The 21,585-nt window shown below is 52.6% G+C and overlaps 1 protein-coding gene across 4 annotated transcripts in view; it reads right to left on the minus strand.

Moving 5' to 3' along the window:
• LOC115504938 (carboxyl-terminal PDZ ligand of neuronal nitric oxide synthase protein) overlaps window positions 1-21,585 on the minus strand; it is a 287,020-nt gene that overhangs the window by 23,979 nt on the left and 241,456 nt on the right. For all 4 annotated transcript variants that reach the window (XM_030302196.1, XM_030302195.1, XM_030302194.1 and 1 more), the window contains 4 exons: window positions 20,634-20,742; window positions 11,557-11,698; window positions 4,622-4,788; window positions 2,806-2,985 (listed from right to left, as the gene is read on the minus strand). In XM_030302196.1, coding sequence (XP_030158056.1) covers window positions 2,806-2,985; window positions 4,622-4,788; window positions 11,557-11,698; window positions 20,634-20,742 — 598 coding nt within the window. The remainder of the gene's footprint in view (window positions 1-2,805; window positions 2,986-4,621; window positions 4,789-11,556; window positions 11,699-20,633; window positions 20,743-21,585) is intronic.

The following is a 21,585-nucleotide window of genomic DNA, read 5'->3' on the forward strand; positions in this document are numbered from 1 at the left end:
AGACGCTTAACCGACTGAACCACCCAGGCGCCCCCCCTTTTTTTTTTTAATTTTTTTTTTAACGTTGGTCTGCCCTATTTTAAATGCATGAAAGATGTCAAGAAGGCCTACTCTCCTATACAATAGTTTTCACCCAAAGACATGGAAACTAATACAAAGCCCATTCTTTCTAGAATGGGAGAAAGAGGAACGTGCAGAAGAACTTGTAACAGAAGGAGGGTTTAGGGCCCAGTCGGCTGGAGGACACAGGATCTGAAAGCCTCGGCTGCGACACCACACCTCTTCTGCGTTCCCAGGCAGCAGAGGGGGAGAGATGTATGTTCAAGAAGCTATCTCTGACCTCAAGTTCCCCGTCCGGCTGAAGACGCCGCAAGTCTCCGGCCCTACCCGTCACCTCGCCAGGACCGATGCACGATGCTGGCCAATCAGCCACGTCACTGTGGGAACCAAGGGTCAGGCAGGACACCGCCAGCCACAATCCACAGACTGTGAGTCAGAGCCCGTGGGAGTGGCAATGAAGTAAACCCAAGCACCACACTCTTCCCTTCCCTGAGATCCACTGTCTTCTAGGAGAGAGACCATTAAAACAGGGCAGTGCTGCCCCACTGAGGCAGATGCCTGACTCCCTACCGGAAAACCACTTTTAGGGTTTCATGCTGCTTGTGGCAAAGCCACGATCAGTTACAGGTCTTGTGGCTTTACACACTGAATGCTTCCCCAGACCGACACAACAATCTTCTTGTTGTGTAGATTGTACGTTTGTGTCTAGTTTCCCTTTAGCGTTTAGCAGTGACTTCAAATTCAAATGACTCGCTGGTAATATCTATCATGAATATGCATCAAGCCCTTTCTTAGATAAATAATAATTACTCGGCAATTGATATGCTGCAAGAGAAAAGTATTATGGGCTGGAGAATGGATTTGTATTCAAGGGGAAACTTCCGGAAATGATGTGAGTCGTGGAATGGCCCTGTGCTGGAGCACTGAGGCTTTGTGATCCTGTCACAACGGGGAGGAGGGGACGCTAGGGACTGCCACACCGCCATTAAGGAGACGAGATGAATTCTGTTATTTGACAAAGAGTAATGATTCCCCGCCCCTCCCCCCCCTCCAAGTATAAGAAGCCATTAATGACATTGCCTTCTTTTTCTTGCTGTTCTGGAAACACCTGCAAATGCTCCTACCATTAGCACACATCCTTTTGTTTCACCGTCAGAATTTTTTAAAGGCTCCAATCACCTAGGAGCCATGGCACACTGATTCTACTCTCTCCAACCTGGCTGCACAAGTCCTCCGAGAGGCTTACGTCTCAGGACCCGTCCTTGTGAGACTGTGTTAAGAGAACTAAGTCTTTTCTTTTTTTTTTTTTTTTTAATTTTTTTTTTTCAACGTTTTATTTTATTTTTGGGACAGAGAGAGACAGAGTATGAATGGGGGAGGGGCAGAGAGAGAGGGAGACACAGAATCAGAAACAGGCTCCGAGCCATCAGCCCAGAGCCCGACGCGGGGCTCGAACTCACGGACCGCGAGATCGTGACCTGGCTGAAGTCGGACGCGTAACCGACTGCGCCACCCAGGCGCCCCAAGAGAACTAAGTCTTTTCAAGAACTAAGTCGTCGCAGATCCCGCTCTGGTTAGGCGGCCGGTGCTTTCTCAAGGTGTGCATATGGGAGAGCACAGCTGTGACTGGGCCACCCCTCCACCCCAAGGGTCGTGAGAAGGATAAGCAGGAGAAACAACAGGGATCAGGGAGTGCTCCCCAGAGAAGTCTGCTCCCTGACGTTCTAGAACGCAGAAAGCCTCAGAGGTCAGCCTAGTCACACAGATCGAGAATGCCAGCGCGTGGAGCTGCCTGGCCAGATCGCACACCGCTCCCCTGCTCGGGAGGCCCCGCCCTCCTCACTGCCCTTATCCACGACCCCCTCCCCTCCCCACCCCACCCAAGAGCCTGACCCATCCCTCAGTCTCAGAATTCAGCCTATGAATGGTATGAGCCTATGAAGGTCAGACTCACAAGTCCCAAAGCAGATGTGGATTCGAATCCCCTCCAGATGTGGATTAGAATCCCCTCTGTGGAAAGCAAGCAGAAGGAACCCCTGCCGGAAGCAGCAAGGGAAACCAGCTTGGTCCCCTGCAAGGCCATGGCCTGACAAGCCTTTGGGGCCCAAACAGCACTTCGCTCCTGAGATGGAAGCCAATTCTCACGTAGCTCACATACAGCACCTAACATCCTGTAAGTTAGATCCCATTGGGACGAATTCCAAGGCCAGTACAAGATCAAATCCTGCCCGGAAGAAGCAGAGCACTGACGGAGGTGTGGGGATTTGAATGGACAAGGCAGTGAGGATGCCAGGAGGGGGCGGGGTGGGAGTCTCTGCAACGGTGTTTGGTGCAAATTCGTCCTTGAAGCTCTTTTAAGACTGGTTGCACAAGGTCACGGCTGTCCTGACCCCAAAGGCGTCCCTTCCCACCTGAACACCAGGAAAATGAGGCAGGAAGGGGAGGGGGGCTCTCTGTGCACCTCCTTCCTTGGTGAGCTCAGGTCCTTATCCAACAACGTCCAGCCAAGCCAGCCAAGCCCAGCTCAGAGCGGGGGGGAGGGGCGGTACGCGGGAAACCAGAACGTCCCCTCCTAGCCCAGCCGCATCCCCCTCGCCCCCCTTCCCCAACAAGCAATGACCCAACAGCGTGAGCGATCCCTTACGGCTCCCTAGGCTGTACACCTGCCCCTCGCCCCCCGCCGGGGAAGGCGCGTCAAGCCCACGAGAGTGGAGCCTGAGGGGGAGGGAGGAGGCGGAGGAGGACCTGGGCCACAGCCACTTGCGTCTGCTGCTGCTGCTGCTGGAGGAGCTGCTGGAGGAGCTGCATCTGGTGGTGGGAGGACAGCGGCGTCCCCGGGCCCAGGCCCGGGGGCTGCGAGGGGCAGGAGGGGAGGAGCATCCTGGGCGAGGCTGCCAGCACGGGCTCCTGGGGGTGGGGAGAAGCCTGGAGAGAGAAGAGAGCACAGGGCAGTGACCGCTCTTGCACAGACGGCATGGGCACGGGTGGAGGGAGATGCGGCGTCCCCAGCAGCCGTGTGGACGGGGCCCCGGGAGGAGGTGGTGTGGCGGCCGGGGCCACCTGCCAGGACACCCTGCCTGGACCCTCAGCGACTGACCCCCTGCGATGGAGGCAGACGGTGGGCACCTGCCTCTCGCACCATATCCAGCGATACCACACCCGGACTTTGGGGCGCCCATCTCTGGCCACCCACCACCCCACCGTGAGACCCGGAAGGGGGCAGTTCCACCTTCACTCCGATGGGTCCTCGGGGTTCCCTCCTCCAGGGCTGCCCCCGGGGCCCCGAGGCTTGAGGGAGGCTAGTCCAGCAGGGTGTGCCTCGCGGGGAGGGCCAGGCTGAACGGCGTCTTTGTGCCCTCCCTCCTGTCTCCCTCTGGGCAGGTGGGAACTGTCACGAAGGTGGCTTATGGGATCCATAAATCAACTAACTGCAGGGAGAGCCATTTCGTTTCCGGGAGGTCTGCTGCTGGTCCCTCTGCAGACGTGCAGGAGAAAGGCACCCAGTGACAGACAGCTCTTGCCGCTTGCAGGGGACAAATGTCACCAAGAAAGCATCAGGTGATGACTTGGGACCATCCCACCCTCCAGACCAGACAGGTTTCTCCCTCCTCCTGCCGAGCTGCCCCAACAGCCTGCACCGGAAAAGGCCGACACACGGCAGGAAGGAGAGGCGGCCGTGACACGGGGGAATCTAGGGGGAGCCCCCTCTCTTAGCATTGTCCTCCCGGGTTTACTGCTGTGTCTTCGGGTTGGAATGTGCTCTCAAGTTACCACTTTCTCAGTCTGGATTCTTTTGTAAAAAAATTCTTTTTTTAAGTTTGAGAGACAGAGCAGAGGAGGGGCAGAGAGAGAGGGAGAAAGAGAATCTCTCCCCCGATGTGGGGCTCGAACTCATGAACCACGAGATCATGACCTGAGCCGAAACCAAGAGTCGGACAGTCAACCGACTGAGCCACCCAGACGCCCCTCTCGGTCTGGATTCTATCGGGATCCTCTCGGGAGCCCCGCCATCTCAGCTGTAGGATGTGAGGTTGGAGTTGATGATGCCTCAGGTGGTCTCGCAGTTTCCGGCCCCCAAAGGGCGCACCGCCAGCCTCTGTGGCATCAGCAGGAGGCAGCACCAAAGTGCACAGTCGCTGGCCGCAGGCAGAGGGAGCCTGGACGAACTCCGCTCCAGCAGCTAAGCCCCAAGGGATCGGTCCTGGTGCTCGAGGCTTAGCTCCGCACAGGTATCAGGCTGCCATGAGGAGCCACTGAGGGCAGGACTTCCGGGGAGAAGGGGACTCAGGACAGAGGGGACCCTGGAGGGTGGCGCACGTCAAGGGTAACTCTGTGGTGTCCTGACACACAGCAGGGTCGAGCGCCGGCCCACCGGGCCCATCTGCAGGAGCCGGGCCCCCGCAGAGGAGACAAAAGCTGCTCTGCTTGGTCGTATGCACCGCACGCGGAAGCTAACCCAGCGGGTACAGGAGGGGACTCTGACGGTGGCCGAGGCCACAGCACATTTTGCTCCAGGAGGCAGCATGCGTGCAGACGGTGTGACGGGTCACGTCCTGCCTACCTTGGGGTCTGCGTGGGAACCTCCTTCCTTCCCTACGGCGTCAAGGTCGGTCACACCTCGGCTGAATTCCAGGACATCGTTCCCCTGGAGCGGGGTCTCTACTGCATCGATGTCCGTCTCCTCTGCGGTGGCCGTGGAGGCCCTCTCGGCTCCAGTGAGCTGGCGGCCTGCGGGGATGACAGAGAGGGAGGGAAGGGAAGGGCACCACCGAGGCCAGGGTCCTCCCTTCCCGGCACTTCACCTTCAGGACTGTCATGTCTAGAGAGGCCACTGGCTCCCTGACGTCTCCACCCACCCTTCACGCCCAATTCTCCCTCTTGGCTGAGAAAACAGCTGGTTTTCACAATCGCTGACTGTGGCTGATGGGCGGAGGTCAGTCCAGTAACTGATCTGTAAGCACCGGGAGGGTAAGCTGGGGTGGTCGGAACGCCGTGCCTGTTAGCACATCGGGTAAGGCAAGGTCTAGAGGGTGGACCTGTTAGCACACCGGGTAAGGCAAGGTCTAGAGGGTGGACCCACAGCTAACGAGCTTCCTCAGGTCCTAACAGACAAGAGGGGGATCTGGTATTTGCCACTTTCCTGGGACCCAGGAGCTGAAAGGACAAGAAATGATATTTAAAAACAAAACAAAAAACAAAACCTTCTAGCAAACTGGGAGACAGGAGATTGGGCTGTGTGGATTCCCACCTGCGCAAGGGTGAGAGGACTGGACCTGGAAATGGAGAGAAGTGCCACTTTCTGAACTGCTTATTTAAACCACGTCTACTCGATGCAGTGAATTGTAACTAGAAGCCGCAGGACATATGCCGATTTCATTTGTTCAATGAGCGTTCATTAAGCACCTGTATGTGACAGAAATCTACCGGGCATAAGAATAAATAAGCCAAAGCTGTGTTTTCCAGGCTTCCCCAGCCTGAAGGAGGAGACAGACACACAGCACGGATGCAGCAGGGGGCCGGGGTGCCGGGCAACAGAGGACGGACAGCTAACTCAGGCAGGGGTTAGAGCAGCCTGTCCAGAGGGCACAACACCACCTGGAGAAGTGCCAGCTAAGGGATGGGGAGGCAGGGGCAAAGATACAGGCGATATTCACTGCAAATGGCTCTGTAGGGAGGGACCCAACCAGGAAGACTGCGGATCTCATCTCGAAGGACTGGAAGCAGGTGAGTAATACCAAAGGATTTCGTTCTTTCGAGTTTCACCCTAGAGATGATGTGGAGGACGGATCTAGAAGGGACAAGATGAAAAGCAATACCCCGGGTGAGAAACAGGAGGGCTTATGCTAGCCGTAGCAGACAAGAGGGGAACAGATGTCAAAGATTTTCAGGGGGGGCAGAAATCACAGGATGTGGGGAAAAACTGGTGGCAGAGAGAGAGAGAGTGGGAGGTGGGAGGAAGGAGGGAAGGAGAGAGGAATATGCAAGGACGTTTTGAAATTTCTGATTTAGGTGATCCGGTAGGGGCTGGCGTCCTATAGGGAAAATTCAGGAGGAGCGGGGCTGTGGGTAAGAGGATGCATTGAGTTTTAAACCTGCTGGAATCACAAGGTCTGTGACAGCCAAGTGGAGATACCCCTCAGCTATTGGGTACGTAAGTGGAGAGTTCAGGAGAACGGCCTGGCCTGGAAATAAACATCAGTTGAAACCAGTGAAGTCAGAAAAGGGCGCCAGGAACCAGGAGAAGCGCAAAGGATGTTGGAAAGCAAGTCGCAGATAAAGAAAGGTTGTGTGTGCGTGTATACGGGGTGGTGCCCCAGAAGCCAGGGAAGGCGAGTGCTCCGTTCCCCGTGATGAACCCTGCACAGAGAGGCTGGTTCAGTTTGCTAGCTGGGGGCCCTTCAGTGACCTTGACCGGGGTCTCCGGAAAGGCCAGCAGGCAAGGCAACCAACTGGAGGTTGAAGGAGTAACAGCGAGGGTGGGGGACTAGGAAGAAGACACGAGAGTGCAGATAAGTCTGGCAAAGAGCTGAGCTCTGAAGGAAAGGAAAAAGATTAGGCTGGGGGGCGGGGGCGGTGATGCAGGGGCTAGGCTGGCAGGGGGAAGCGATACAGGGGCAAGGAAGACTGGATTTGGTTTTGTTATGGAGAAAGGCTTGATCTTGTCTGTGTGCAGTGGGGAGGAAGTCAACATAGCAAAAGACTCGGGTGACCCCCCCCCCCCCCAGGAGGGGCAGAAGTGGTGGCTTGGGCTCAGGATGAGGCAGGTGAAGGGTAATCCTGGACTGGGGGACACTGGCCACAAGGCACAAGCTGGGGACAAGCAGCCTGGCGGAGCCGGGTGACCCCAGAAGCGTAACTCTGGAAGGCGGTTTCAGGGGCTAAATGGATAGGTGCTGCTGAATCAATGCAGAACTTTTCACATGTCAATTATACTGTAATAAAACGGTTTAAAAAAAGAACAAGGGGTTATCAGCTCGGGCGCAAAGTGCTGGAAATGCCCACTTTTTTTCTTTTTCTTTTTTTGGCCTCAAAACTGCAGTAGTAATAGGTTAAAATCAAATAGCACTTACTAGGGCACCTGGGTAGCTCAGTTGGTTAGGTGCCTGGCTCTTGGTTTCGGCTCAGGTCGTGATCTCACGGGAGATCGAGCCCTGTGCAGGGCTCCAAGCTACCACTTCAGAGCCTGCTTGAGATTTTCTCCCTTTCTCTCTCTCTCCCTCTCTCTCAAAATAAATGAACATTTAAAAAAAAATAGCACTTAGTACATTCCAGGTACGATTTAAGGGTTTTACCTGTATAACCGTCCTAAGAGGCAGGCAGTGACAGATAAAGAAAGGTTGTCCTTACAACCGTCCTAAGAGGCAGGCAGTGACAGATAAACTGAGGCACCGAGCTGGTAAGGCTGCAGCTGGGGCTCAAAGCCTGCCAGTCTGGGGCGCCTGGGTGGCGCAGTCGGTTAAGCGTCCAACTTCAGCCAGGTCACGATCTCGCGGTCCGGGAGTTCGAGCCCCGCGTCAGGCTCTGGGCTGATGGCTCGGAGCCTGGAGCCTGTTTCCGATTCTGTGTCTCCCTCTCTCTCTGCCCCTCCCCCGTTCATGCTCTGTCTCTCTCTGTCCCCAAAATAAAAAAAATTAAAAAAATAAAAAAAAAAAAAGCCTGCCAGTGTGGCTCCAGGCCTGGTGCTTAAAACCAGTGCCACCCTGCTTCCCAACTGGCCGGCTGCTTCCACCTGCAAAGCCCCCCACCCCACTTCCCTGCATTTACATGCTCTCAGATGATCTCGTTTATCTGTCACGTGCTTGCACCACCTCCCCCGCCCCCCCAACTTTGAAAGCGAGCTCCTCGCCATCAGGGACCCTTTTTTTTGTTCACAGCCTACCCAGAATCAAGCCTGGCACATCAGGGGAACTAGATAAACATCTGCTGAAGGAAGGAGGGAACTAAAACCAAGGAGAAACAAAGGATCAGGCAGTGGTGGCCAGGGACGGAGGGGTGGGTGAGGTGGGAGAGCAGAAGGGTGAGGTGAGCAGCGTGCTCGGGGGTCCTGATGGAGGAGGCCCAGGCGATGCAGGTGTAACAGGTACCCCAGCCCGTTGCTCGCTGTCTAGATGACGAGCGTTCTTTTTAAGAAGCTCTATTCCTCCTAAGGGTTCCAAGCCCTTCCCTGCACTGGATTGCTGCCGTGGGAGGATGACGCCTCCAAGGGAACGGGAGCTCTCCCAGGAAACCCTCTGCAGGAGTCAAAGAAACCGCACCAGGCAGAGGCGGGCCGGCGGAACAGGAGCAGCGGCCCCACCTGGCTCTGAGCCCCGGGGACCCGGCCTGCGGCAGCTAGCAGTACCAAAAGATACACAAGACACATCTCCCCGAGGGTCGGGAGCGGTGGGAAGAATGAGGGAGGCAAGAAAGGCAGGCGGGGAGGGCACGGGAGAGGCCAGGTGGCTCCAGTGGAAAGATCAACTGTGCGTTAAATGACAAGTCCCTCACATGGGAGACCCCCATCAACAAAACAAAAATACACACAAACAGCTACCGACCAAGAGTTCTAGTCCGGTGCTGCAAGGTGCTCCGTTAACAGAGACAAATCCTAACGCGGTAGATAAATGCTTCCGGGGGAAGCACTTATGGAAAGAAGAAACGTGCATCCTAGTGGTTTGTAGGCCGTAAGCAAGCAAGGGGGGCCGTAAAAAGGAAGTGACTATGGGGCTGGGCGGTGAGCAGCTTTCCTTGAGGAAGAAATGCTTCCCATCCCAGATCTGTGGCATCCCACACACTAATATTACTCAAAGGAGGCTCAGCTGCACGCTGCAAACACTGTGATCAGAGGGAGCCCTGATTAATCCTTTAACTCAGACCTATGGGACTTGAGAGATCCCCTGGCTACTTCCCACACTGCAGAGATGGGCTGGGTCATGTATTTCAGAGTCTGAGCTGCAAACCAGCTAGTAAGTAATATGCACGTAGAGTGCAGTACAGTTTACCCTTGAACAACGTGGGGATTAGGGGCTCAGACCACCCCATGCAGTCAAAGATCCATCCATGTGTAACTCTGGCCTCCCCAAACACTTAATGGCCTACTGTTAATAGCCTTATCAGTAACAGTCAATTAATACGTGTTTTGTATGATACAGGTAATACACTGTATCCTTTTTTTTAAAGTTTATTTACTTATTTTGAGAAAGAGAGAGCATGTGCATGTGCATTCTGTGTTTCCCCCTCTCTCTACCCTTCCCCTGCTCATGCCCTGTGTCTATCTCTCAATAATAAATAAACGTTAAAAAATTTCTTTTAAAAGAAAAACTCAACAAAGTATCTTGGACAGACTTTGTATCATTTCATAGAGAGCAGACTCATTCTTTTTAAAGTTTTTTTTTTTTTAACATATGTTTATTTTTGAGAGAGAGAGAGAGAGAGAGAGACAGAGTGTGACTCGGGGAGGGGTGGGGGGGGGGGGGCGGAGACACAGAATCCAAAGCAGGCTCCAGCCTCTGAGCTGTCAGCACAGAGCCCGATGTGGGGCTCCAACTCATCAGCCGTGAGATCATGACCTGAGCTGAAGTCAGACGCTTAACCGACTGAGCTACCCGGGCGTCCCAAGAGCAGACTCGTTCTTTTTAATGACTGTGCAATATTCTGCTATTTGTACCATAATTTATTTGAAAAACCCCCGCATGCTGTTTCCAGTTCTTTGCTTATGTAACTTTACATACGCATGTATGGGTTTACCCTTACGATAAATTCGGAGAGGGGAAGCTGGGGGTCAAAGGCATGTGGATTTTTAAACTTGATTTCTATATTTTTTTCTGTAGGGCTCCTATTTCCACGGTGCCCTGTGTTAGCGTGTTAGCGTGTGTTTCTGGGTCTATGTCTGAACTTTCCATTCTGACCCCCCGTCAGGGAAGCACTCCTACATCAGCAGTTTTACTATTAGAGCTTCATGCTTTCATGTCTGCAAAGCCACTCACCTGTCATTACTCCTCTTTTCCAGAAATTTTTCTCTTCTTGCCTTTCCGATCTTTCCGTATTTATGTTAGAATAATAATAGCGAACGCGGATCTGGTGTTTACTACGGGCCAAACACCAGACTAGGCATTTTTCGTGTATCTGCTCACCTAATTGTCACAACAACCGTATGACTTACTGCTCTGCCGTTCTTTCTAGTTTCTTCCAAAGCGGAAACAAAGGCCCGGAGAGGTTATGAACTTGCCCCCAAATCACACAGCCAGGGACAGGTGCAGCCGGAATGGAATTCAAGGGTCTGCTCTCAAGCACTTTGCAGCGCCCCGAACTGGGTGCTTAGCTAACTTGATTTTCATGATTGGTTTTCTGCCTACAAAAATAAGTAGTTGAACCTTTGCATGCTCCTCTGAACCCTGCCTTATCTGGATCCTGCAGGTTCTGAAGACGACAGCAGAAATCATCAGAAATCTGCACTGTGCTGTTAAATTGAGAGATTCACAGGAGAACTGGCTTTTTTTTTTTTTTTTAATAAAAAGGATGGTTCAGGTTTCCCATCCAAGAACCTTCCACTTGTTTACAACTTTCTTCACGTAAAATGTAGACATTTTATTACAATCATTCACGGGTATTTTGTCTTTTTAAATTGTTATGCTAATGACTTTTTTCTTCTGCTAAGACTTCCAAGTGGTCGTTGCTGGAAAACACAACCCTGAGTTACTGGTCGTACTACCAGACCTCACCTCCTTAAAGGAATTCTCCTGTTTCTAACAGTGATTGGTTTCTTTTCTTGGGTTTTCCACATAAGTTGATATAAACAATACTGACTTTCCGTCTGCTCTTTCCTGATGCTCATACTTTCCCCACATTTACTGTGAGATGATCAACATGACGGAAGACAACTCTGCCTTCTTCCTGACTCTCGGTGACACTTCACAGTGAGAGATATTGGAATAATGTCCACGTGGAACGTCTACGGAACTACAGAATTTAGAAACAGGAAGAAAGTGGGGCGCCTGAGTGGCTCAGTCAATTAAGCGTCTGACTTGGGCTCAGGTCATGATCTCACAGTTCGTGGGTTCGAGCCCCGCGTCGGGCTCTGTGCTGACAGCTGGGAGCCTGGAGCCTGCTTTGGATTCTGTGTCTCCCTCTCTCTCTCTGCCCTTCCCCCGCTCACACTCTGTCTCTCCCAAAAATCGATAAACATTAAAAACAATTTTTTAAAAGCCATGAAGGTAATTACAACTTCATCTTCTTTCTAATTTGTTTTATGAAGGTGCGTTTGTACTGAAATTTTCTTTGGGGTCGGATTTGGTAGCATAAAGCAGCTTAAATGCTTCCGTGTTCGATAAACATCTTTAATTGTCTATTATAAAAGCCACACACGTTCCTTCAAGAAAATGTAGACTCCAGAGAGAAAGAGAAAAAAAATAAATGTGTTTTTTAAGTGGGTTGACGGTCTGGGGCTTGGTGAAGGAATGCACTGTCCCGTGCTGGTGGCCACCCCCTCCCACTGCAGCGACCCGCCCAGGCGCCTACCTGGCTCCCCCGAACTGCTGCTGTCCCTCTCGCCCTCACCGTCCTCCTGGCCGTCTGCGTTCTGGTGCGTGTGCTGCAGGCTTAACTTGTGGCAGACCTCGAAGGCTTGCCCGACCGTCCGCACGATGCGCATGGCTTGGCTCTGGGAAGGAGAAAGGAAAAGAGCAGGTGAAGGGCGTGGGGACCCTCTGCAAAGGACACAAGAAGGGCCCGGGACGGGAGGGGATGCGCCGGGGGCCACGCGGACAGAAACCCATGAAGTCAGCAAAGGAAGAGACGGAAAAACCTCAGGTTGCTCCGATGCGCCCATGCTCACAAAGAAGGGTGTGGAGATGTTTTCCTTCCTGAAATGGCCCAGGAAGTAGAAACTCACCAGTTCTAGAACAATCAGTCAACTGGAAGGACAGACAGCACTGAGCCCAAGTCCCCCCTTCCACGTTTAACAAAAGTGGTCCAGACGCTCCAGCATCCTTCGCCAATCACAACTGAACGTTTGGTGGGTTCGCCACATGAAGAGAAACTCGGTTTCTCCAGGTCTCCCTGCTGCTCCTGCAGACCAGGGACTGGGAAGCCACCGTCTAAGCAGCAGAGCCGCGAACCCGGAGTCCAAGTTCCCCTGGGATGCCAGTGGCCGCAAGCCTAACCCAGGTGAGCCTTCCCAGTCTTGCCGTAAAGACATAGCTCACTTGGGTCTGTTTTTGGCCACTCCTCTTTCTTTCCTTCCCTCCTTCCTTCTCCCCTCCCTCCCTTCCTTTCTTGGGGCAGGGGTGGGGGTGCCGAGGAGCTATTTAACCATATCTTTTAATAGCCCAAGAACAGAACTTGACCCTAGCCCTCGGTATTCCACTGCTTAACTTGGAGAGGAGGACACGGGACAAGGAAGCCTGTTCCCCTACAGTCCTAAGCGACCCACACAGGCTGTGAGGACGAACCACAGGCAATATTCTCAGGGTCTGGCCTCCGAAGAGGATAGGTGACCGACTGCAGAATCGGTCAGCTTTCATTTTCTTCCCGAGACCGAGTCTGGTGTAAGCTAGGTGGAGTTTAAACGCACAGGCTGGGTGAGCTCAGCTCACTGCTCCTTGCCCCCAGTGCTCCCCAAACGTCCCACCGCAGACAGTTTATCTAACTGTGGCTGTCACCCTACGCTTGCATCCGAGATTAATCACATTTTGGATGGCCTGACTCCAGGACAGCTGTGTCCACCTAGTGAGTCCCACATTCACTAAGTGCCTGTTGCTATAAAAGCTCAGGTTCTCCTAGGAAGGACAGGTTACAAACTCCACCATCCCTGTAAGCCACAGACACTTTCCTTAACTAGCTTTTCAGATGACGTTAAAAGTTGAGGGGCGCCTGGGTGGCTCGGTTGAGCATCTGACTTCGGTTCAGGTCTCGCTCTCACGGTTCGTGAGTCGCAGCCCCACACCGGGCTCACTGCCGTCAGCGCCGATCCCCCTTCGGGTCCTCTGTCCCCCTCTCTCTGTACCTCCCCCAGTCGCACTCTCTCTCTCTCTCAAAAATAAGTAAACATTAAAAAACGAAAGACGATGTTAAAAGTTGAAAGGTCTTCGAACAAGTGCCCCCAAATCCACAGGAGAAGACAAGGGACGGGGACAGGATTTCTAATCCTCTCTTGGAAAGGAAGCGCTCAGACTTAAATCCGGTAGGAAATGACTTCTCAGAGGCCCCACATTTCTCAGACATCGCAAGCTGGGCGCTGGATCACACACTCAGGACTGACATCGGAAGAACCCAGACTATGGTTTCCATCTCTGTCACCTTCATCAAGGACGAACGCGTGGAACACGCCTACCAGTTTCAACCAACCATCGAGAAGCGACAACGGGAGTCGTCAGCGTTGAGTCACGATGTCCGCAGCCTCTCCTCCACCACGCAGAGGGGCAAGCGTACGACGAACACCTCCCCCAGGGCTTGGCATACGCTGAGCTCTCGAACACAGGTTTTTGTGCCAAAAGGCAACGAGGACAGAAAATAAATAGGAAAGGCTGGGCTTGTTTTTATCGACAACAGAAACATACAGATATTAAGGGGGCTGCCTCTTACATACGGATGTAAGCATCAAAGAGGCGAAACCACCCCCTCCCCCACCCAACTCATGACAGAGGAGAACCCATGGGCCAAACTATCTCTGGTGGGAGCCACCACGATGGTTTCCACCACGAGGAAATTGCTGGATTCCAGGTCTAGATGTGTACATTCACCACTAAATGGTTTCCTTTCAGTGTTCGCTTTACTCCGCTTTGATGTAGGTTGTATTTCCATTCACACTAAAAGGATACTGTGGTAGCATGTTCCATGGAGAGCGCTCTGAACTTGAACGTGGAATCAAGCTACGCTGCTACCTGCTTTACGGCAGGAGAGAACTGGCCTCCCCACGCCCCACTGTAGCAGTGGGAGGAGGCTGGATGGCCTCAAATTCTCAGAAATGGCTTTGTGAGTTCAGGGGCCCCCTGACCTTTCAGGCTTGCCTCCCTTCACCAGTGAAAAGTCTACTTCGAGTAGATTCCTATGTTAGGACCTTGTTGGGGGAAATTACCTGAGCCTGCACCTGGTGGGGCCATCCCCCCTCCTCACTGGGGCCGTCCGCTCTGCACAGCCATGCTGGCTCCCGCCTGCTGGGCCTGCCCCACTCGGGGACTGGGCTTCTGGCCTTCTGAGCAAGAAAACCCCTTCTGCCTGCCACCTTGGAGTGCAGGATCCACATGTGCTAAGACTTAATAGTTAAGAAGCCACGTCTAAGCCCACAAGGGAGAACTCTCCCTGAAGGCAGCTTTCAAAAGAACCCTTTTCATAGGTCCCCATGGATCACGAGGAGCTGCTCATGTCTCGTGACCACACACAGGCCTTCGGAAATCAAAGCAGAGTTTTAAAGATGTGAAGGCAGCCAGGTACGAAGCACAACAAACAGGTGGCATGTTGGGAACACAGCCTTGTCCAGCTCCGGGATCTGGCCATCCTCTGGAATTTACCAGATTTTTAAAAAACATCACCTACTGGATTATTTCAGTACAAACCCAGTTAAGTTCCACAAGAGCCCCCGAAAGTACTTGGGCGCAGGGATCAAATCTTCCTGTCCAGAAGCCATTTTCCATCAGCAGCCCCGACGCATTTGTTGGCTTTGAGTCGTCAAGGTTAGGCTGGATATGGTGGCTTTGATGTTTTCTAACCTCAGAGGGGCTCTCAGCCGCAGACGGGGAGCGTGGCAGCTCAGGGGCGCGCCGATTCCAGGCAATTTTGTACAACGGGCCTGGAAAGGGAGCAGTCTGAGAACTTTATACCACTTACCCTCACGACGCACGGGAATGCTTCTTTTAACCACCTACTTATTCATGCCGACAAAGCCGCCTTCCTGCCCACCCCCCAGGCCGTCCCTCAATGCAGCACAGATGTCAAGATGTAACCAACGGCCGTCCTAGAGCGTGCCTGCTGTGGGTGCTAAGTACACGCCGGGCGGGTGTTGGTACCTGCTATGTGGCAGCAGCGATCGTGAATTAACACCATGCTCCCAGCCAGAGTGGGAGGCCCGCCCTGGTAGCTTCAGGAAGACAGAAATCAAAAGGTTGATCCCTGTACTTCACTGATCCAGAGGAAAAGTCCAGTCAGTCACGGTTTTATCTGCTGTTCTCATGTTAAGCGACCTTGTCGTTGGCTGGCCCCGTGAACGTTGGGAATCTTCCGAGCGTAACGCACGTGGGAAGAATGGGAAGTATTTGTCTCATTCTGCAGCTGACTTCATAAATCACCGTGGGCGCCGTTCCGAATTCCACTGTCCTGGAAAAAGCTGTATTTCACGATTCCAGGAGACGGAGAGAGGCGTCTTCAGATAAGTAAGGAAAGTGAGGAGAGAATACAAGGTGAAGACGGGGGGGTGGCGGTGGCGACAGTAAGAAGAGAAAGAGAAGTGGGGCACGCTTCCTACAAGGAAGGCTCCTTATTCATCTACCCGCTCTGTCTTCTCATCTACTGTCCCTCAGCCCCAAGGGGAGCTCTGTCTGCCACGTGCTTCTGAATTCCAGGGGACTGAAGCCCAATAAGTCAGCTCCAGGACAGCTCCTGGGTTTCTAATTCTTCTCATCTACCACAGCAATAACGTACAGCGCCCTTCCCTTGACCTGAACCACCACAGAGTCTCAACAAAAAAACAGAACCGGAGGTCATGTTTCTTTAATGTGCTTTTGTGTGTGTGTGTTTGAACCGCAGTAAAAGATTTAAGCTTCTATCTTATCAAATGACTGCAATGTATGGAATTCGCAATGCTGAAGCAAGGAAATATATTTGGACTCCTATACAGAGACAGATCCAAAGGTTACTAAGGCTCTGAGATGGGTTAGGTTACCGTCCAACACGTTATGTAATAGCCTTGATCCTCGAGTTTGATTGAGGCAATGCCTTGGACACGAGACTATTGCTCGCTATGGGGAAAGTTTAGCTTCAAAGTGGGTAGGACTTTCAACATTGACAGGAGATAGGGGATCTTAAAATTTCCAGTAGACTGCTGGCTTCTTCCTTGTACTCTGCTATGAACTTCTTCCATGAACCACAGTACCACGGAGAAAAGAAGGCCGGGTTATAACTTTAGCACTGCCAATAACCACCTGGGTGACCACGAGCAAGTAAATTCACCTTTCCAGGCCCCGATTTCCTCATCCATCAACAGAGAGGTTTGGACCAGACGAGTGCTGAGACCTGTGATTTCTCTATTTTGACTTCCCAACCCCATCTGACCCCAACCCTTAGGATACAAAGCTAGGCTCTTTCTCTAAGGTTAGGACCTGTCTCTCCTTCATATCCTAAACCTGGCCAGGCAAGCGACTTATTCTTTCACATGGGACCGTCATCATCATTCAAAATCCATTTCAAGCATTCGAGGACGGTGAAACTTCTCAGCCGTGGCCCCTAATCTGATGGGGACAGCATTACAGGAGGAAGTAATTTCTCCTAACCAAACCAATTGAGCTGTGATTCCAGGCAAATGATTTCAAGGAGCTGCCCCGTGAAGACAGCGGGGAGATTCCTGCAGCTCTCGTTAATCACCAACACTTCACACACTCTTGCGCTAATAAGTCCAGTCACACTTAATCAGGGCCGACAGCCTCATTCTCCTGGGGCCGGGAAAAAATGACAGCAGGGCAATGTCCTCTCCACAGGAGAGGTCAAGAGACCACGCAAGAGGCAAGAGGTCTTGCAAATGAATACTATCATTATACCCCCCAGGTTGGGCGGACGGGGCGGGGCGGGGGGGGGGGGGCGGGCGCAGAATGCCGTAGTTTTGGGAAACGGCTCCCCTGGGTGAGGAAAAGACCCTCTCTCCGCCTTCCTTTCTAACAGTAGTCTGAATGATGCTGGGATGGTCACCCCCTCCACAGACACATTCTAACAATCCTGGCAATCCTTCCCGGTCACACAGAACTTGTTCCTGAAGATCATATCGCTTCACACACGACGACCTGCATTCCTGAGATGCCTTTCAGCTGGCTTGATGGCTGGAGCAGCTCAGGTCCAGAGGCTCATGTTCCTTTTGTGAGTTTCACGTAACAGAGTTCAGCGGCCAAAGCTCTGGGCTGGGAGGCAGGAAGCCCAGTTCTAGTCTCAGTGGCACTGCTGAGCTGTGGGACCCATGGCAACCTACTTCCCCGGACCCTTTCCTTCCTCAATTATGCAAATGGAGTCAATACTGACCAAAGACAGTGAGGGAAGAAGGGAAAATCTAGGTCAGAGTGACTCGGGTCGTTCAGAGCGAAGGAGCCCTTCATACCCAAGTGACAAGTGCTGTAGGTTCTCATCACAAATAGGTCCTGGGGAACAAGGCTACTCCCTATCATGTGACTTCCTGATGGAAAATAGGATGTGGGCTCCAGGGTCAGACTCTCTGGGTTCAGTTCTACTTACTGTGACTTATGTCTCTTAAGCTTCTGTTTTCCCAGAAAAAGTACCTATCTTTACATACCTGCCATAGGAATGAAAGAAGAGAACTCACACAAAGAGTCACAGGCGCAGGGGCCCCTGGGCAGCTCAGTCGGTGGAGCATCAACTTCAACTCAGGTCGTGATCTCGCGGTTCACACGTTCAAGCCCCACATTGGGCTCTGTGCTGACAGCTCAGAAACTGGGGCCTGCTTCAGATTCTGTGTCTCCCTCTCTCTCTCTCTCTCTCTCTCTCTCTCTTCCCCTCCCCATGCTCACGCTCTCTCTCTCTCTCTCTCTCAGAAATGAATAAACATTAAAAAAAATTAAAAAAAAAAAAGAGTCACAGGCACATAGCAGGTAACCAAACTAGATGACTTCCCATAAGGCTTGCCTTCGTAGAAAGCTAGAACCTGGGTAACCCAAGACCTAGATGACTAGCAGCTGGTGGTATGTTACCTTCCTGCAATCTTTTGCTACCTAGCTCGCGAGGAAAGCCCAAGGGGGGAACCACGCTGGCTGTACGCGTGAGCGACTCGCGTGAAGAGCCACGGATACAGAACTGTGGCCGTGCCGGCGGGGAGGCACGGGGACCTCCGCTAGGAAAGCGGAGACACCAGACCCATATTCTCAAACGACAGAAGAGGTGAATCTGCTCCCCTGGGTGAACTATAAGGGAACGGCGACAAGCACACCGGGGGCCTGTCATGGGGAACGGGCCATGGGGACACACACAGGGGCCATGGCGTGATCTGAACGGCAATATCCAAAGCCCTGACAGGGCGAGGAGCTCATCTGAGGTTTCCACACTGTGATCGACACGAGAGCATCCAGGTCTGCTGGCTGCCAGTCCAGAGATGTCCCTATTGACCCCCAACAATCCAGAAACATCCCTGCAACACGTTTCCTCCGGGTATACGGCCTCACCCCCCTCACTTCATAAGTATTCCTATGACTCGCCAATCAAAACTCTTTCCCAAGCTAACTATGGTCTCCCTAGACCAGAAGTGTTACAAAACAGCACATCACCATCTCCAGAGGCTGCCTGGGATAAATGTGCAAAACCTTGCAGGCACGGTCCCCACCCTCCTCACGTCTGCTTGCTTTCCTGCACAACTCCCTCCTCCTTACTGGCTGGGAAGCTGGCCCTTCTGCCCATAGTTCGGCAGCAGTGGGGCTCACAGGACAGGCTGTCTGGAAACCATTCTTTCAGTGACGTGGCTGCAGGCCAGCAGAGGGCCTGAGAATCCACCCTACCCAGAGTTACAGGCTCAGTAGGTGCGGGCAAGCGGGACGTGGCATTTTCAGCATGAGCTCCGAGGGCTAGGAGACACGGAAAAAGCGGAAGAGATAGGGAGCCGGGTGACCACTCCCTGGTCTCTGGATAATAAGAACTTAATTCCGTGCTTTACTTCAAGCTCAAAGTTCCAGTGGGCACTGCTCTCAGACTCAGGTTTTGGCAGAAGGACGGGGCCACCCCACTGTGTTCACATCGCTATGCTAGCTCTGACAGCAAAGCAAATATAATGACAGCCCTTGCCTAGGTCTTTGGCTCAAAATTCATGCTGTCTGCACGTCTCCCTGCCTCTAGCCGGTGCCTATTCCCGGGACCGTGGGCAAGGCATCTGATCTCTCTGAGCGTCAATTTACTCATCTGCGAAATCGAAGTACCAGTCTTAACTTCTTCGCATAGGTTTTATAAGGATCAGGTAAGCTGAGATATTAAAGCGCTTGGAAAATTATCACGTGCCATGTGTAGCTCTAATAAATTCCAAGGTCCACGCGGTCCAGTCTCTGGACAGAACTGAAGTCAGATGCACAGTTGAACACTCAAAATGAATTACATGGGGATTCCAGTCTTTAGCTGCACCTGTCAAAGAACATTACCGTCGATCCGATTCATAAGTCCCGGGAACACATTCATTTCCCAGACGCCCTGCACCTCAAAGCTGCACAAGAGCCGCTCACCCTCCCGAGCCCTACATGCCTGTCTGCAGCCCTTCCGGCTTTTATTTCTCTCTGTCACCCTCCTCTTCTTCCTATCAGTTCTTCAACAGGCAGCTCGCCTTAGGCCCATTTACACACTTTCGGCTCAACCGTACCATCTTCTAGAAGGGAAGCCTGGCAACTTGCGCGTTTTCTTTCCACCTTTCCAGTTCTAGCTCTTTCCATCCAAATTCCATGATTTGCATGAAAAAGCCTTGGAACAGGAGGCCAAGGGCACCGCCAATCCTTAGAGGAAGAGGCAAAATCAGCAAAGTAGAATTTTCGAGGTAGAGCCAGGGTAGGGGATGGGACACATGTTAGCAAATCTTGACCCTGCAGAAAAAATAGTTCCCAGGATATTAGACGGATCACTTGGAAGAAACATGATTCCATGGCTGAATCAGTTTGAGAAACGCTGGGTTAAACAGAGTTCAAGGGCTTCTCTTGAACTTTAGGGCTTCCCAACAAATTCAAAGAGGATATTTTTAACACGAAACGTTTTGGACGGTAAGTATTTTACAGGAGACATTTTAGGAAACTCTGATCTTGTCTCTCCTCACTTTATAGACAAGGAAGCCAAGACCCACATAACATCTCTCGGGCTTCCAGCAGAGCGGGGACTAAACCCCGGGTTTCCAACACCAGTTTTGTGCGTTAAATTCCTGGAGAAATGACAGGAAAAGCATCTCCCGAATGGCCAAAGCTGCATTTACTCAAGCATCAAGGTTACCACACCAAAATAATTGCCCAGGACAACCAGCTTCCCACAGACAGTCTAAACTAGATTCCGCATGTCGTGATTTATAGGCCCCCGACCGACACACAGAATTATGGTGAAAAGTCACGTAAATAAACGGCCATGCCTCTTTCCCGCCGCACACCGAGGGGAGAATCACTCCTGGTGCTATCTACCTGTCCCGATCCAGAGCCCTCATCCAATGGTCGAGCTCTTCCCGGCTGTCTCCATGTCAGAGGACAAAACTCAGATAAAACGAAAGGAGAATCTCGTTACGCAGGAGCACTGACGGACTGCTTGGATGGCTCCCCTGTGCTGTGCATGCAAACAGCCACGTCAGTTCTTGCCTCTCAACAGTGGCCAATGGTGGGGGGGCTCCTCTGGTTCCGTCAGAGGAAAACAAAAGCAATGACCGATGACTGCTCATTTACCTTCTTCTTGGATTTAAAGACGTTACACCTGAAGATATTGCTGGCACCATCTCGGGCGATATAGCTGAAGATTTTCAGGTCTTGGGAATCATGAGAGACGTAGAAGATCCTAAGAGAGAGCAACAGAAAAACGCACTGAAGGTGGCATTAGGGTCAAACCCCCAACCAGGGAACCTGTGTTCAAGGACACGCTCGCTTCTTCCTACGAGAGCCACAATGCAGGTGGCACTTTCACCAGGACACTGGTGAAACAGTGACACGATGCTGGGTGACCTCCACATCTAGAAGAGCGGGCATGGGTAGGGGACGGACCCCACGCTGTCACCAGGCCGCAAATCTGTGCTGGTAACTTGTGTGCTAGAGGGACAAAAATTGTTGCCATCCTCATCAGAGCAATCAACCTGCATCTAACCCACGGAAACGGGGGCAAGTTTCCGGATACCTGTTCTCAGTTGTCTCCCAACGAGGAGACTTGGGAGCCGGCAATGTCGGCCACGCCTGCAGAGACGAAGACGCTCAGTCTCGTTACCGTTAAGTCCCTCAGTGGTAGTGACCTCACCTCCCGTCCTCTCTGGGTAGTGACCTCACCCCCACGGCCTCCGTGTGTTCACTCCGCTGTTCCTCCCCGCCAACCAGCATGCACACTGTGGGCCGGGCGCTATCCCAGCCCAGCCCAGATACATAAAGGCGGCAGGACGCCCTAAACTCTCAGACCTCATGTACAGATCTCCACAATGAAACAGAAACCGAGTGCTCTGAGGAAAAACGGGCAGAGTAAGGGACAGAGCGCGGCAGGGGCTGCTGTTTTAGCCAGGGAGGCCGCAGGGCCGGCACGAAGGCGTCACGGAGAGCCAGAGGCCTGGGTGTGAGGGAACCACCGGGGCAAATGCGGTGCAGGAAGTGGGAACGGCAAATACGAAAGCCCAGTGGCATTCAGAAGGTGCTAGAAGTG

Source organism: Lynx canadensis, chromosome F1 (genome assembly GCF_007474595.2).
Source record: "Lynx canadensis isolate LIC74 chromosome F1, mLynCan4.pri.v2, whole genome shotgun sequence".
NCBI classification, from domain to species: domain Eukaryota; kingdom Metazoa; phylum Chordata; class Mammalia; order Carnivora; family Felidae; genus Lynx; species Lynx canadensis.